The 15,549-nt window shown below is 41.5% G+C and overlaps 1 protein-coding gene across 1 annotated transcript; it reads right to left on the reverse strand.

Annotated features, from left to right (window-relative positions):
• Positions 1 to 266: 266 nt before the first annotated feature.
• On the reverse strand, positions 267 to 7,856 carry LOC311111128 (complement C1q tumor necrosis factor-related protein 4-like; the record flags this gene model as incomplete). The annotated part of the gene is given in 3 exon segments (XM_084153816.1): positions 267 to 1,381; position 7,714; positions 7,716 to 7,856. Coding segments are annotated over 3 exon segments (1,257 nt in total).
• Between the last annotated feature and the right edge of the window lie 7,693 nt (positions 7,857 to 15,549).

The raw sequence follows: 15,549 nt of genomic DNA on the forward strand, positions 1-15,549 counted from the left end.
CTAAAATGAAGGAAAAATACTCATTTTGACACAAAACAAGTGTCCCCATTATTTGACCATGCCTTTCAAGACATTGTTAAAGGTGTGTTAAAAATCCAGATAAGTAAGTATTAACTGGGATATCATATCCTGAAAATATCAGAAATGCTAGCATGTAGTAACTCCAAGTTGGAGTTTGACAAAGTAAACCCATTGAAATAATTAGTTGGACATAGAATAATTGAGTGTAGTAGGTCCACAGCCAAATGTGTTCTTGACACTGTCCCTTATGGCTTCCGGCTCTGCTGTTGCTGCTGATTGGTGGCTGGTTTTTGGAGTTCTGGATAGACCAGGAAGCCAGTGAAGGTAATATACTTGGCATGGTTGCTGTATGCTCCAAAGCCATCGCGCTGGTGGCTATAAAGCCAGACGATATCACCATGGCGCAGAGACAGCATCAGACTCTGGCTCTGCAGAGCCTTCTCAGCGTCACTGTCATCGTAGATCATGGCCTGCACCTCCAGGTGGTTCTTCATCAGCTTGACTGACAGTGTTTTGTGGGGAAGCTTGCCAGCATTGAAGGAGAAGAAGTAGGCTCCTGGAATACGGCAGGTGAATACACCTTCAGTGACGTTAAAGTCAGCGCCAATGTTGACAAAGTCTGTGTCAAAGGCGATAGGACGGTGCTCTGGGAAGCCCTGGTCCACCCCTACGATGCTCTGAGTGCGGCCAACAGAGAAGGCTGACCTCTGGTCCTCCTCTTCATCCTCTACCTCCTCTCTCTTCTCTACGTTGTCCCTTTCTCCCAGCCCATCCTGGTCTGTTAGGGTGTGGTCATTGGCAGTCGCTTCGTTTCCATGCATGGGAGTTGGGTCCTCGTGCTTGGGGTCTTGGAAGGTGTAGGTGTCAGGGTAGATTAGGTAGCCGTTAAAGGTGGTGTAGTGACCAGTGTTGCTGTAGATGGCATAGCGGGGGTCACCGTGAAGGCGGAGCCAGACTGTGTCACCAAAGTCCAGCTGTAGCATGGCGCTTTGGCTCTGCACCTTACGCTGCTCTCCCGCATTCTCATCATACACAATGGCCTGCACCTCGTTCCTGTTCTTCATTAGCATGACTGACAGGTCACGACGGGGGAACTTCCCCACTGTGAAGGAGAAGTAGTATGCTCCGGGGATGCGGCAGCGGAACATGCCTGCCTTTGAATCAAAGTCCCCACCGATGTTAACATACTCCTTGTCAAAGGTCACCACCATCTTTGGTCCACCCTCCATGCTGCTGGTGCGTGCCACTGAGAAGGCAGACCGCTGTTCTGCATCCTCAGGCAGGCGAGCGAAGGCCCACGTGCAGGTTACATGACACATCAGGCCAATCAGGAGACGGCTAGCTGGTATCGTCATCTTTCCTGTTGGGAAAAGGATTGACCCAGTTAATAACACAACAAAGTCAGGTGCTTAATCTCAATATAATACACAACAGATATACTCTACTCTGAATTGACTGTGTGTCAACTATCGAATAGCTCAAGGCTTTGCCAGCTCAATTCAGAAGTAAAATCAGAAACAAGTGAGATTGTTATTAGTGATTCAGTCCTACCTGGATCCATTGAGGATTCAATCTTCTCTGAGACACTTGCTTTGAAAATATGTTTACCCCAAACGGAAGCAGCATTAATACGTTCCTAATTAGCATAGGCTTTCATTTTACTCGGCTAATGAAGGAACAAAAAAGATAGACAATAATATTTGCCCTCGGCTGTCTGAGGTGCCAAACCAACCTGAGATAACACACATTCACCTTCACTCGAAGTCATCCGTTTACTCAACATCAATTATATCACAACTTAATTCTCTCCTGTCTCATCACTATATTGAACCCAATATCTTTGTGAATGTGATAGTGCTTTGACAAAGGAGCTTGCTCTGAAACACGTCAGCAATCAACATCATTGAAAGGAATTAAGCTGCTGTCCTGAACCTTCTTTTATAATTGCATCTTTGTAAATGTTTTAATATTCTCTATGTGCAAGTTATTATAGTCAGTGAGCATAATTATGTCCACCATTTAAAGGCTTGATCCCAAAAAAAAAAAAAAAATTGAGGGTTAACAAAGTCTGGTCTACTAGGTCCTATCATGTGTCAAATGTCTGTGTATGTTGCAGTAATTATTGATTTTAGGATCAATGCGGGCAGATTTCGCTATCATTGTCATTACCTAGTACAAATTTGTCCCTATCTTCTGGTGAGGTTCAAAACATCTATTTGTGTCTAATGAGACGCTGCTGATGCAAAACATAATCTTCTCTTCCTGCCTGTGTGGTCATCAGTAAAGCCACAACAGAAGCGGACCTGTCAGAAGGAGTTTCAGGCAATGTCTTAAATTCACTTTAGCAACATACAGTAGGTTATTCCACGGGGAGTCTGCTAATTTCAAACAGTAAAGGAATTAAACAGAAAAAAATGAGATCCCATGGGATTGATATTACTATTTATAAACAGCACTTGGGCTGATATGAACACAATACACATAGTTCTCTTCCTTGCCTCTATCATTAAATTGGGGCTGAACTCACCGATTCTGCATGTGATTTTCTGTTGTTCATGAATAAAGACGAGATTTGCATCTTGGGGATGTGGTTCGATGTGGGTGTGTTATGTTTGCTACATCGTACCCTGGCAGTTATTGTTGTTTGTCCCTCTTGAGTCACGGTCGCAACATTTCGCCCTCAAAATATTCAGAATTAATCTAAGATAAATCAAGAAATCTATAATTAATTTGGACGTTTTGTTTTTACAACTTTCTCACTATCTATTACCAGAGTGTGCGTCTGTCTGACAGGGTTTCATTTAATTGCAAATCATGTTATAAAACAGGTCGCGGCAGAACACAAGACGCTTGCGAATGGGTTTTGAATTTTGGAATAATGACAAGTTGCTGTTGGGATGCAAGTGCGCAATGTCTCAATTATCATTTTGCCCAAAACAGTGGCAGACTCAATGATCACTATCAAACACATCAGCATGTGGCCACTCGATAAAGGGCTTATGAGCCAATTGTGTTCTTTCAACATAACATTGGTGACGTGTTGTCTTATGTAAACCAGTCAGAGGCGCTGCATAATGTGAGCAGGTCTGTCTCACTGTCTGTAGGTTCTGCTGTGCAATTGGATAGAGCACAATCAGTGCAGCTGTTTCTCCGTGCATGACAATTCTCCCTAGGCATTACCATCCCGTGTTAGTGGGCAAGTGGACATGATCGAAATCACCCCTGAAATATCCAATGGAACTAGGAATGTAACAGCTGTTGCAAATCTCAGTTTTGGAAGATACTGACTTTATGATTTAAATTATGCTATTTACACATTGTAGTACATTTTTACACTGACTAATATCGATGCAACATAGGCCGTTTTCAACTAGAGAAATATTTTTGGGCTTCAGCTGCTCTTTAAGGACTGTGAGGCTATCGGTCAAAGACAGTTCTAGTATTGTGTGACAGCAGCCTCAATGATTTGCTACATTCTGCATTTGACCAGCCTGCTGCAAAAAGGTTGCTCATTTCTTTATGGTTGATGCAGAGTGACATGTTGAAACATTCTCCATGAGCGCAGCATCCCTGTTTCCATCCAAAGATGAATCAATCGCTAGTGAATACATCTAAATAGCAAGCCTTTGATGCTGACTGAGAGCTGAGTCTTGCCCTTACAGTGTAGATATTCATCACATCTTCAATTACATTGGAGGCATTTACAATTATATGTTTTTCTATTCAACCAAATATCAACAGAATACATCATCATTTCTATTTGGAATGTTGATAGCTTTGTTTGTAATTATTTAATATTCTGAAATATTTTGAGTTTTAGGGACGCTGTGAAATAACCAGGCCTATGAGAGTCCAAAATGTGTTGGAGCAGCATTTCCTCACTTTAATGTTGTTGGTGAAAAGCATTCCACCCCGCTGAGCCATCTGCTAGAGGTGATAACAAACAAATGCTCAGAAATGAATAAGTCCCAATGGTGGCCAAATAGTCTCATCCCTGGAGTGTGGATGGATCCAAAAGTGGGCCTAGGTTGTGGAATGTTAATTTAGAGAAGTGCAATAGGTAGACTCTCAGTTAAGGGATATTACTTAAACGTAAGTATTAGCCTATCGTACATTTGCAATGAAATGAATCAATTACTGGAATGAATTATCGTAGTATACTCAAGTAAAATGTCACATACTATATAACAAATATGATATGTCATATGTGCAACATATAGTATATTTTTCTGAGATCAGATGTGGTTTGATGGGTTTACTGCTTTTCATTCTGAGGCAGAAGCTACTACTTTTAAGTGTTCATGTTGTGGTGGCCCTATGACGTTCTCTATCCTATTTTCTATCCTTTTGTGGATGAAAACAAACAGAGGGCCATTGTTCCTGGGTGGGGAGTCGGGACACAACCTCCCCATCTGCTAGGGTCAAAATGAAAGAAGCACTTGTCACTACCATGTACAGTTTCATATGTCTCCACAGCTTTTCAGACATGGATATCAGATGCATTTTCTGTGTCCCCATAAAGTGGGTACGTGTTTTAATACAGTCCAGTGCATGTCATCTTTACAGTTCCAAGGTTTGCAAGCAGAATTGCACACAAAACATCCATTGTGCTCTGAACAAATATTTCCGTAGCTCCCAATAATTCCTTGAGTTAAACCCACCCACCAGAAGCACAATTGAAAACGCTTTGTCTGCTGAATCTTGTAGGCAGGGAGACAGGATTACTAAAACCTCAACATTTGGCATTGACCCACAAAAACATGTAATCAAGCACAAACTAATTTGTGCAAGCACATAACCGTGGCAATAGCACTGCTGTCAAGGGTAAAAATCAACAGCGTTGAAAATTATGCCCTGATAATTAGGTTTTCAATAACCCAGCATACCCACAATCCAGGTGTTGTTTATATAGGATTATGTTAATCAGACATCATCATGTTGCTACAGCATATTTTAGGTTCATGCTATGTGATACACAAGGTTTAAATTACTTCAAAAAAATCTACATTTGTTTATTGCGTTCTCATGTTTTGGTCTGTTTTTAAACCCACCATGGGTCTATTTGGCTTCTCTTATTTATTCATGTTGTTTTTCTATACTTCTTCTTATATTTCAATTTACAGGATATACTACACAGAGGATAATACTGTATATCCCACTCATGAAAATCACAGAGAAAAAACAAGTTAAAAGCCTACATTTTCATAGTAACTGAAATGAGACTTCTGTATGAAATGTTTTTTTTACATGTTCAAAGAACATCATTGCCACACACCTAAAGGGAATGAGAGGCAATCTCAAGCGAGCCACTCAATCTCTCTTATAGGCATAAAGTGGTGAAATAGTCCCCTCTCTACCATATGATCAGCCTCTGAACATGACCTGCTCAATCCTAATTCCAGCATAATAGCATCCCTCTGTCAGCTATCTGTGGTAATTCATGTAATTATTCCTGTACCGCCACTATGCCATAGTTACAACCATGTAGGCACCAGACATATGGCTGATACCATAGCCTTTGTCATCCTATCGTTGATCTACGAACAATAGTTAATTTGCTTCGTTGGCGCATTTACCAAAGGAAGATGTGCATACTTTGCTTAAATTTACAATAACATGTAAAGTTAAGTGTTGACTGTAGATTTTCCTCTCAATAAACTCACCACCCTTCTCTCTGCATTTCCAAAATTGACATTTCTGCTTAGCATCACCTACTTCTGCTTTGAGTAAGGACTGTTTTTATTATCTTTGCACCATTGACATTGGGGATCAGATTGATATTTTCTTCGACAGCACAGGCAACAGACCCATGGTTAAGTCCATTTTTTTACATCTGCCCCTGAGTGTGGATGCATATCAAAGTGCAGACATCAGTCAGAGGACCTTGGTATCTGAGATGATATGAAGGGTCCCTGCCGCTTCTGTCCCTCTTATTAGTCACATCCTCGCCAGATGTCATCTCACTGCTCAAGTGGAGCCTTAACACGAGGCAGGGATCTGTCACCATCTGGGATCATTGGCTCAAACGAGAGAAAAGGGGTAGGAGAGAGAGAACCAGCAACAGGGGGAAATGAGAGCAAAGAGCTTTTTAAAACGTCAGGCTTGAGAATGAATCTGTGTCTGTGAAACTATTTTGTACTATTTGACGTTTCACGCATACCACCATGATTAAATAACGGAGAGGAAAAGCTTTCCATGGACTGGCCCTTGATGCACCTTCCCATCATTTATAATGTGACAGCAGTAATGAGCCAGGAGCACATAGACACAGTACATTAACAGCGAAGCACGGTTTGTGTTCGATCTACACCCTACCAACAGGAGCAAGTCGCCTAGCGAGAATCTCACATATTGATTGTGTGAAGATAAGAGAGGCTCACTGAGCGGTTGACTTGACAGCTCCCCAAATGGGTCCATAGATGGACTGGCTTCAAATGGGTCTCAAGATTTGCAGTATCAAACACAGCCACTGTTTGGGGACTGCAGGGACCTCTTCACAACAGCCACTGCCCATGGGACAATGTATGAAACTGTCAGGCCCACTTCTCCCTTTACTTGATGAACATGGCATGGGTACTCGTTATACATGATACTCCCATCAGCGCTATCATCTAATCAAATTTCATTGGTTGCGTACAAAGTTTTGCGGGTGCAGCGAAATGCTTATGTTCCTAGTTCCTATCAATCAATGCAGTAAATCACAATTATCCTTCCAGATCTCTCTATCCTACAGTATCATATACCTCTACAGTAGGGCGAGATTAGTTGCACTGGGACGTTTTTAAATTAGGACGATTTAATATTAGCAACAAAAAATAAAATATCGTAATGACATTGATATTCCCTCTGTGTGAAATATCAAACACTTTGACGTTTAGCAGTCTTGTTTTGTATTATAAACTTTTGTGGTTAAAACCAGCGATCTAGATACTTTACTATAGTGACAACTCTGCTGAATGTGTGTATGACTGAGCCTGTAATCCTCCTACTCACATTTTGAAGAAAAAAATGAAAACATCAACTCCCTCTAACTAGGCCACCTGCCTGACTGAGTTTACGTTTGTATGTTTCTTTCTGCTTTTATGTACCAATTGGAATTGGTTAAGATTAAAGCCCCCTCAGTGTTTTATCATCTCCTTTCTTCTCTATACCTCCCACTGCTGTTGACAGCTCAACCTGAACCTGGGATTGGGTGGGAGATGATGGAGGTGCTCTTTCTTTGTTAGTGTTCTCCATGTACTGTAGATTAATATTCTATATACCATGCCCACGCATCCTCCTGCAAGATCTTATTACCATCTTCTGGTCTATGTATTGGAAGCACTCAAATATGAACAAAAGAAGAGAAATTGAGAATACAGCAGGAAATATACAAAGGCAGAGAGCATTGTGGCCGGAGTTAACTAATAAACCACAATCTCAAGCTTACAGCAATCCTCTCAAATCCCTGAGATAAAGAGTGGTACATGATAGATGAAATGATACATTCCTATGTACTCAGCAGTGTTTGGCACCCCGTCCGTATTGATGTTGCTGTAGATCAGTGCAGACAAATAATGCATGTTGCTCTTGGACGCGACAAGACGGTAAAATGCACAGCATCTAGTCCATGCAAGAGACAAAAAGTAACCCACTCTGTACTGCAGTAACCCCCTCTATACTGCAGTAACCCTTCATTCAAGGTGTCCTTACCTCTGTGTAGGAGGAGACTGTGCTGTCGGAGAGGAATGCTCAAAGTTCTCTAAAAGGGCTCTGCACCAGGAAGCGTTCACAGTCTTTATGTGTATCAACCTGCTGCTGCTGTCTGGGAGTCTGTGTGAGCAGCACACACACATACACACACACATATACACACACACACTGGAGGATATGAGAGTGATAAAGGGGCTCCTCATCTGATCAGGGAGACTCTGGAAGTGCAGAGCGCTCCTCTACTAAGGCATGTTCTGCAGCGGGGTGACACAAGGGGGGATTGGAAAAGGTGGGGGGATTTCTGATGTGATGTCTCGGCATGATCTTTCATGTATCTCAAACAGATAATATGTTTACAGAATGTGTCTATATTTTCTAATTGGATGTTTGTGAATATGTTTGTTTGCATGTGTGCATAATGTTGTGTGGTGTGTGTGTGTCTTTGGGTGTGTGTGTGTGTGTGTGTGTGTGTGTGTGTGTGTGTGTGTGTGTGTGTGTGTGTGTGTGCACCCGTGCGTGTGTGCTCAAATGAAAGGGGAGGAGAGAGCCTGTCAGGGTTTAATCACTGTAGGGCTTTGTTATATGGCAACAATGTTGCCAATTTCACACTCATCCACATTCTAATAGTCATTATCCTCATTCTCAGTGGGGAAGAGGGTGGAAGAATGATAGGATGTAATGCCCTCAAATTGAAATTCATCTAACAATACTTATTTAATAATCTTATTCAAATGTCACATTCTGTTCCTCCTGCACATATTTAAATACTTTCCCAGTATTTGGCAGACACACTGTCTTCCTACAGCAGGTGCTGCTAATTCAGCACCATGTGGACCTCCATTCTGTTCATGTTTGCAGCAAATGACCCATTTTGGCTCAGAACAAACAGGGGAGAGATCATGCCACCAAAGTTTTCGTTCTCTCACTTTTTGTGACCAGTGGCCCTCCATTCTTCCTCCACTCTCCTGGGTAATCAATAAGACCAGAGTTGATGTAAATGCTGCGTGCCTGGTAATGAATGGCAAGTAGAGGTTCAGGTTGACGTTTGATGGTGTTTTAATGGTCTCTAGAGTACATACATATTTTTATTTACTGAACATGTATTGGTATGTGTTCAGGTTTAAAACAGAATCTCATTGAAATATCATAAAATGCTAAAGAGATAAGTAATCGCTAAAAAAAAACATGGTTATTATTATTATGAATGGGAAATGACATTGACAATGGTAGTTCAGGGCAACGTTGACAGTAAAGTCGGAGACCAAAATATGGTTATTACAATGTAAAGTGACTTCTGAGCCTTTACTTTCCTAGCTTTTGCCATCATCCTTTTTCTCATTGCTGTAACATGTCACACATGGCTATGACAGTATGGCTATGACAGCATGGCTATGACAGCATGGCTATGACAGCATGGCTCTGACAGTATGGCTATGGAGGGAATGTTTATGAGGAAAAACCGACAATTTTATTGCTTTAATATTACTCTTCTGGTTTCAAATCAGGGCCCATTGTTGAGCACACTCTTATTCAAGGATGCCAAGCATACAAATGTAATGCAGAGGGATCTGTTTGGTATTTTGGTATTTTATTAGGATCCCCATCGATGGGAGGTATCTGCTGGTGGCGTGTGGATGAGGAAAGGAGGGACTCTGGTTTGACCAGCAGAAGAGGATTGAATATTTCCATATGACAGTGATGTAACAAGCGATTTCCATTAAAGCAATCACAATTTTCCCCCTGGTTAATAATTCAGGATAGCGATCTACAAACGGTTGCTGTGACATTGGCACTTTTTACTCAATGCTGTGCTAAGGACCTCAATACTGTCCTGAATAGTTGCTGTATTCTTGATTTATAATAAGAATGCAGTCACAGTACACAGTCAGAAGCCAGTGCTTTTTGCCTATTGTTCATACCTCTCATAAATGTGTACTGTATCTAAGACCAGACTGTTTGAAAGTTGGGCTGGCCTACTTTCCTCATTAGCTGTTTTTGTAGAACAGGCTGAGGAACTAAAAATATCACCACGCAGCTCTTCTACTTAAATCAGGCCATACAATTGGTACACAATTTGTTATTGCCAATGGACCTTACTGAGATTAGAGATGATCATTTTGAAATGAAGAGAGATTAGCCACAGCAAGAGGCAATGACGGAATACAGAAATAACATTGGTCATGAGTGTAGTGTTGGAATCTGCACACAATGGGAATATTCAACCGAGGTGCATATCGTCCCTGGAAAGAGCATCCACAACCATGTCCATGTCATTGTAGTCTTATGATTCTGATTTATTTCATTCTCACCTGACAAATTGTGGCCTTCAAGCTTCACATCCTGAACTATCATTTCCTGACTCCAGTCTATAATCTTGTTACATACAGAAGTGCTTTCACCCAAAACCAAAGGGATTTCACCCGCCTGTCCTATCCCATCCCCATCTCAGATGTGTCAGCCCAAAGTAAGCTAACGTTCCAGGCATAATTATTCCACCTGCTATGAATATGACATCATCTGATCCATGTCATCTAATTGAGCATGATCTGTATCAATGTAATTAGGATATATTACAGCAAGGAATGTACACTGAATTCTTAAGGATGAATATATCGACAAAGGGAGGACACCTACTATAACACTCAAACCTACTGGACTGACAGACACACAGTTCTTTCTCAATGGAGAAGAACAGACAGGGGACCAGACTGTACAGGCTTGGTGGTATTAACAAGATGCCCTTGCAGGTGTAAGCAGTCCACTGTCTAACCTCAAAAGCACAGCCATCATCAATCTATGCCTCACTTCAGCTTGGCTGTGACTTATAGCCTTGCCCTACAGAGGAGAAAAGGGTGTTGTGACAAAGGAGTCTGATTTTCTCCACTTTACTCTATTCTATTCCCAGGAATGACAACAGCACATGATGAATCAGTTATTGGAGGAGATTTGCTTTGACTCAATTGGTTAATTTATTCCCTATTTCTTTCCGCTCTTTTTTTACAAACTGCTTTCTGCTTTAATATTCTGGCACAGAGAGGGAAGTTATGAATCCCTGTTCCCATAACATCTGACAGTTTGGCAGATGAAGCGGCAATTATCATGCCTCTATAAATCTGCTCCTTTCAAAGTCTCTCAGTTTGACTTCTCAGTAGCGGGGAGACGGTCTATTGGTTGTAAGCTGTGCAGGTGAAGTGAGGTGCCTTTTTACAAACAGGCAGGCATGCAGGCATGTCACAAGGTTTCAAATAGAAATCAGATGGGGAATGTGTTTTTCTTTGGGATATAAAGTAAAATATAATGATGATTGACTGATTAGACGTGGATTTAGTTATTTTATAAGACATTCACATCATGGTCGTAAATCCAGGTCTTTGGAACATTATCCCGCCAATGTAATCCTCACAACTGACAATGCCATTTAAATTTGGATTCCCTGTCTGGAGGCATGCTGATTCAATTTGTTTCCATAATGTCCTCTCTCCCCCATCACATCATTTATAGGGAGTATTGAGGTTAGTTCCCTCTGAGTTGTCAAATTTTTTTTCTGGTTCTGGATGAGGGGACATTGTGACACGGGTCACAGTGGCAGAAAATAGGTCCCTTGCAGAGATGACAAATAGTCTGTATGTTATTCACAAATGTAGCATCCACATATTTACAATTGAATGCAGGAAAAGATAGGAAGCAATTTATTCATTGCTCAATCTATCCCTTTACACATGAGGAATCGTTTGAAATTGATGGGGTCATCTGCTTCTTAAAGGGATATCAATGGAAATATTGTCATAGATAGAACCATTCAAAAGATACAAAGTCTTGGATACTGTTACAATTAAGATAGAAGGCTGTCGCTGTGAAAACTACCACATCAGATAATTGCCTAGATAATTACACACTACGAATGATGTCAGTCTAAGGGGTAAGTATTTGGACAAGAAAGGCCATATCATTATTAAATCCAAATCCAACATGGATGGTGTTAAGAGATAGATGGGTGGAGTTGAATGGAGCTGAAGGTTGAGACTAATAACAACTAATAACAACAAACTAACTAATGTAAAACATACTGTGTCCATAATAAGTATATAGGTTGATAACTTTTGTGAAAAAGAGCACAGTTTGGGGGATATGGCATGTAGAGGCAAACCGGATGGACATCATGAAAATGATTGGAGAGGTTGAGGATAGAAAAATTCAGGAGTAAAAACAAACAAAATATAATTATTGTAAAATTGACTGTGTCCATAAAATGTATATAGTAAGTATAAGCTGGAAGTAGAGGCCTAAGCGTTGTTGTTCACTAGTTTACTCCAATTAGTGGAGGGGTGGTGGGGTTGGAAAGTAATAAAGGAAAATACATTTGTTAAAAGGATATGTATATATATATGTATGTATATATATATATACTGTATATATATTTGCGGGGGAAAAAACATATGGGGGATTGGAAGTGATGCAGACAATTACATTGATGGAAGTTACAATCTATCTGCAATATTAAAGCGGATCTCTTAGAAATGTCCTTGTTTTCCATGAAAACATACATGAAATGAGTTTGAATAGGAAATATAGCAAAATGAATAGGACATGTAGTCATTGACAAGGTTAAAAATAATGATTTATAATTGAAATAATAATTATGTCCTTCAAACTTTGCTTTCGTCAAATAATCCTCCTTTTGCAGCAATTACAGCCTTGCAGACCTTTGGCATTCTAGTTGTCAATTTGTTGAGGTAATCTGAAGAGATGTCACCCCATGCTTCCTGAAGCATCTCCCACAAGTTGGATTGGCTTGATGGGCACTTCTTACATACCATACGGTCAAGCTGCTCCCACAACAGCTCAATAGGGTTGAGATCCGGTGACTGTGCTGGCCACTCCATTATAGACAGAATACCAGCTGACTGCTTTTTCCCTAAATAGTTATTGCATAGTTTGGAGGTGCTCTGACAACTGATGCTTATAGTTAGTGAGGGAGATAAGAGTCTCCAGCTTCAGAGATTTGTGCAATTCGTTCCAGTCATTGGCAGCAGAGAACTGGAAGGAATGGCAGCCAAAGGAGGTGTTGGCTTTGGGGATGACCAGTGAGATATACTTGCTGGAGCGCATACTACGGGTGGGTGTTGCTATGGTGACCAATGAGCTAAGATAAGGCGGGGATTTGCCTAGCAGTGATTTATAGATGGCCTGGAGCCAGTGGGTTTGGCGACGAATATGTAGTGAGGACCAGCCAACAAGAGCGTACAGGTCACAGTGGTGGGTAGTATATGGGGCTTTGGTGACAAAACGGATGGCACTGTGATAGACTACATCCAATTTGCTGAGTAGAGTGTTGGAGGCTATTTTTTTTATTTTTAGGATAGTCAGTTTTACGAGGGCATGTTTGGCAGCATGAGTGAAGGAGGCTTTGTTGCGAAATAGGAAGCCGATTCTAGATTTAACTTTGGATTGGAGATGCTTAATGTGAGTCTGAAAGGAGAGCTTACAGTCTAACCAGACACCTAGGTATTTGTAGTTGTTCACATACTCTAGGTCAGACCCGTCGAGAGTAGTGATTCTAGTCGGGTGGGCTGGTGCCAGCAGCGTTCGATTGAAGAGCATGCATTTAGTTTTACTAGTGTTTAAGTGCAGTTGGAGGCTACTGAAGGAGTGTTGTATGGCATTGAAGCTCGTTTGGAGGTTTGTTAACACAGTGTCCAATGAAGGGCCAGATGTATACAAAATGGTGTCGTCTGCGTAGAGGTGGATCTGAGAGTCACCAGCAGCAAGAGCGACATCATTGATATACACGGAGAAAAGAGTCGGCCCAAGAATTGAACCCTGTGGCACCCCCATACAGACAACAGGCCCTGAACTCATTGAACTCTATCTGAGAAGTAGTTGGTGAACCAGGCGAGGCAGTCATTTGAGAAACCAAGGCTATTTAGTCTGCCAATAAGAATGTGGTGGTTGACAGAGTCGAAAGCCTTGGCCAGGTCAATGGGGCGGCGCACAATTGGCCCAGCGTCGTCCAGGGTAGGGGAGGGAATGGCCGGCAGGGAGGTAGCTCAGTTGGTAGAGCATGGCGTTTGCAACGCCAGGGTTGTGGGTTCGATTCCCATGGGGTATGAAAATTAAAAATAATAATGTAAATGTAAGTCGCTCTGGATAAGAGCGTCTGCTAAATGACGTAAATGTAAATGTAAATGTAAGACGGCTGCACAGTACTGTCTATTATCGATCGCGGTTATAATATCGTTTAGGACCTTGAGCGTGGTTGAGGTGCACCCATGACCAGCTCGGAAACCGGATTGCATAGCGGAGAAGGTACGGTGGGATTCGAAATGGTCGGTGATCTGTTTGTTAACTTGGCTTTCAAAAACTTTCGAAAGGCAGGGCAGGATGGATATAGGTCTGTAACAGTTTGGATCTAGAGTGTCACCCCCTTTGAAGAGGGGGATGATTGCGGCAGCTTTCCAATCTCTGGGGATCTCAAACTAGACACTCTAATGACAGACCTGTGAGGCGTCTGTTTCTCAAACTAGACACTCTAATGTATTTGTCCTCTTGCTCAGTTGTGCACCGGGGCCTCCCACTCCTCTTTCTATTCTGGTTAGAGCCAGTTTGCGCTGTTCTGTGAAGGGAGTAGTACACAGCGTTGTACGAGATCTTCAGTTTCTTGGCAATTTCTCGCATGGAATAGCCTTCATTTCTCAGAACAAGAATAGACTGACGCGTTTCAGAAGAAAGTTATTTGTTTCTGGCCATTTTGAGCCTGTAATCGAACCCACAATTGCTGATGCTCCAGATACTCAACTAGTCTCAAGAAGGCCAGTTTTATTGATTCTTTAATCAGCACAACAGTTTTCAGCTGTGCTAACATAATTGCAAAAGGGGTTTCAAATTATCAATTAGCCTTTTAAAATGATAAACTTTGATTAGCAAACACAACGTGCCACTGGAACACAGGACTGATGGTTGCTGATAATGGGCCTCTGTACGCCTATGTAGATATTCCATTATAAGTCAGCCGTTTCCAGCTACAATAGCCATTTACAACATTAACAATATCTACACTGTATTTCTGATCAATTTGATGTGATTTTAATGGACAAAAAAATTGCTTTTCTTTCGAAAACAAGGGCATTTCTAAGTGATCCCAAACTTTTGAATGGTAGTGTAAATAAAAGCCATATCATTACCATCAAGCGATAATTAATATCTTGCTAAAACTGCAACAGAAAAAAATGGGTGGCAAGAGGGAAGACCTGAATGGGAGCGAAGGGGAGGGTAGAGAGCTAGTGGTCATACAATATGTAAGAATTCATGCCTTTCTCAAGGTCAACCATGTGTGCAATTCCCCGATGCTATTGGTTCCTCACGACTCACATGTAGCTCTCCTGTGGCTTTCCAATAGGCTTGCATGTCTCCTCGATCTTTTCTGCCCTATCTCGCTAATGTGATCTGACAACTCTAGTCTATAAGCTGCAGTGGTTACACACTTTGGTGGGCATGGCCATTGGAGATATACTGTACCATTCACATCTTAATGACAATTCCCCCCCCCCCCCCTTCTAGAGCTTTCTCAAGAGTCAAAGATGCATGAGATATGAAGGGCTTGCTCAAATTGTGTCACAGTTTCCCATGCACTCATATAACTAATTGCCTATACACCTGACACATCAGATACTTCAGAGTATGACTACACTGGAACAAAGTTATATACACTTTGAGACCAGATGGCTGGAAGAATCCAAATATTTTAAAGCAATTAAAACATGTCTCCTCTCAAGTTCGTCATACAGCGGTGGTTTTGCTAATGATTCTGCGGCTGCAAAGCAACCTTGCCCACTTAAT

This window comes from Coregonus lavaretus (assembly GCF_964263955.1).
Source record: "Coregonus lavaretus genome assembly, chromosome: 37".
In the NCBI taxonomy this organism is placed as follows: Eukaryota; Metazoa; Chordata; class Actinopteri; order Salmoniformes; family Salmonidae; genus Coregonus; species Coregonus lavaretus.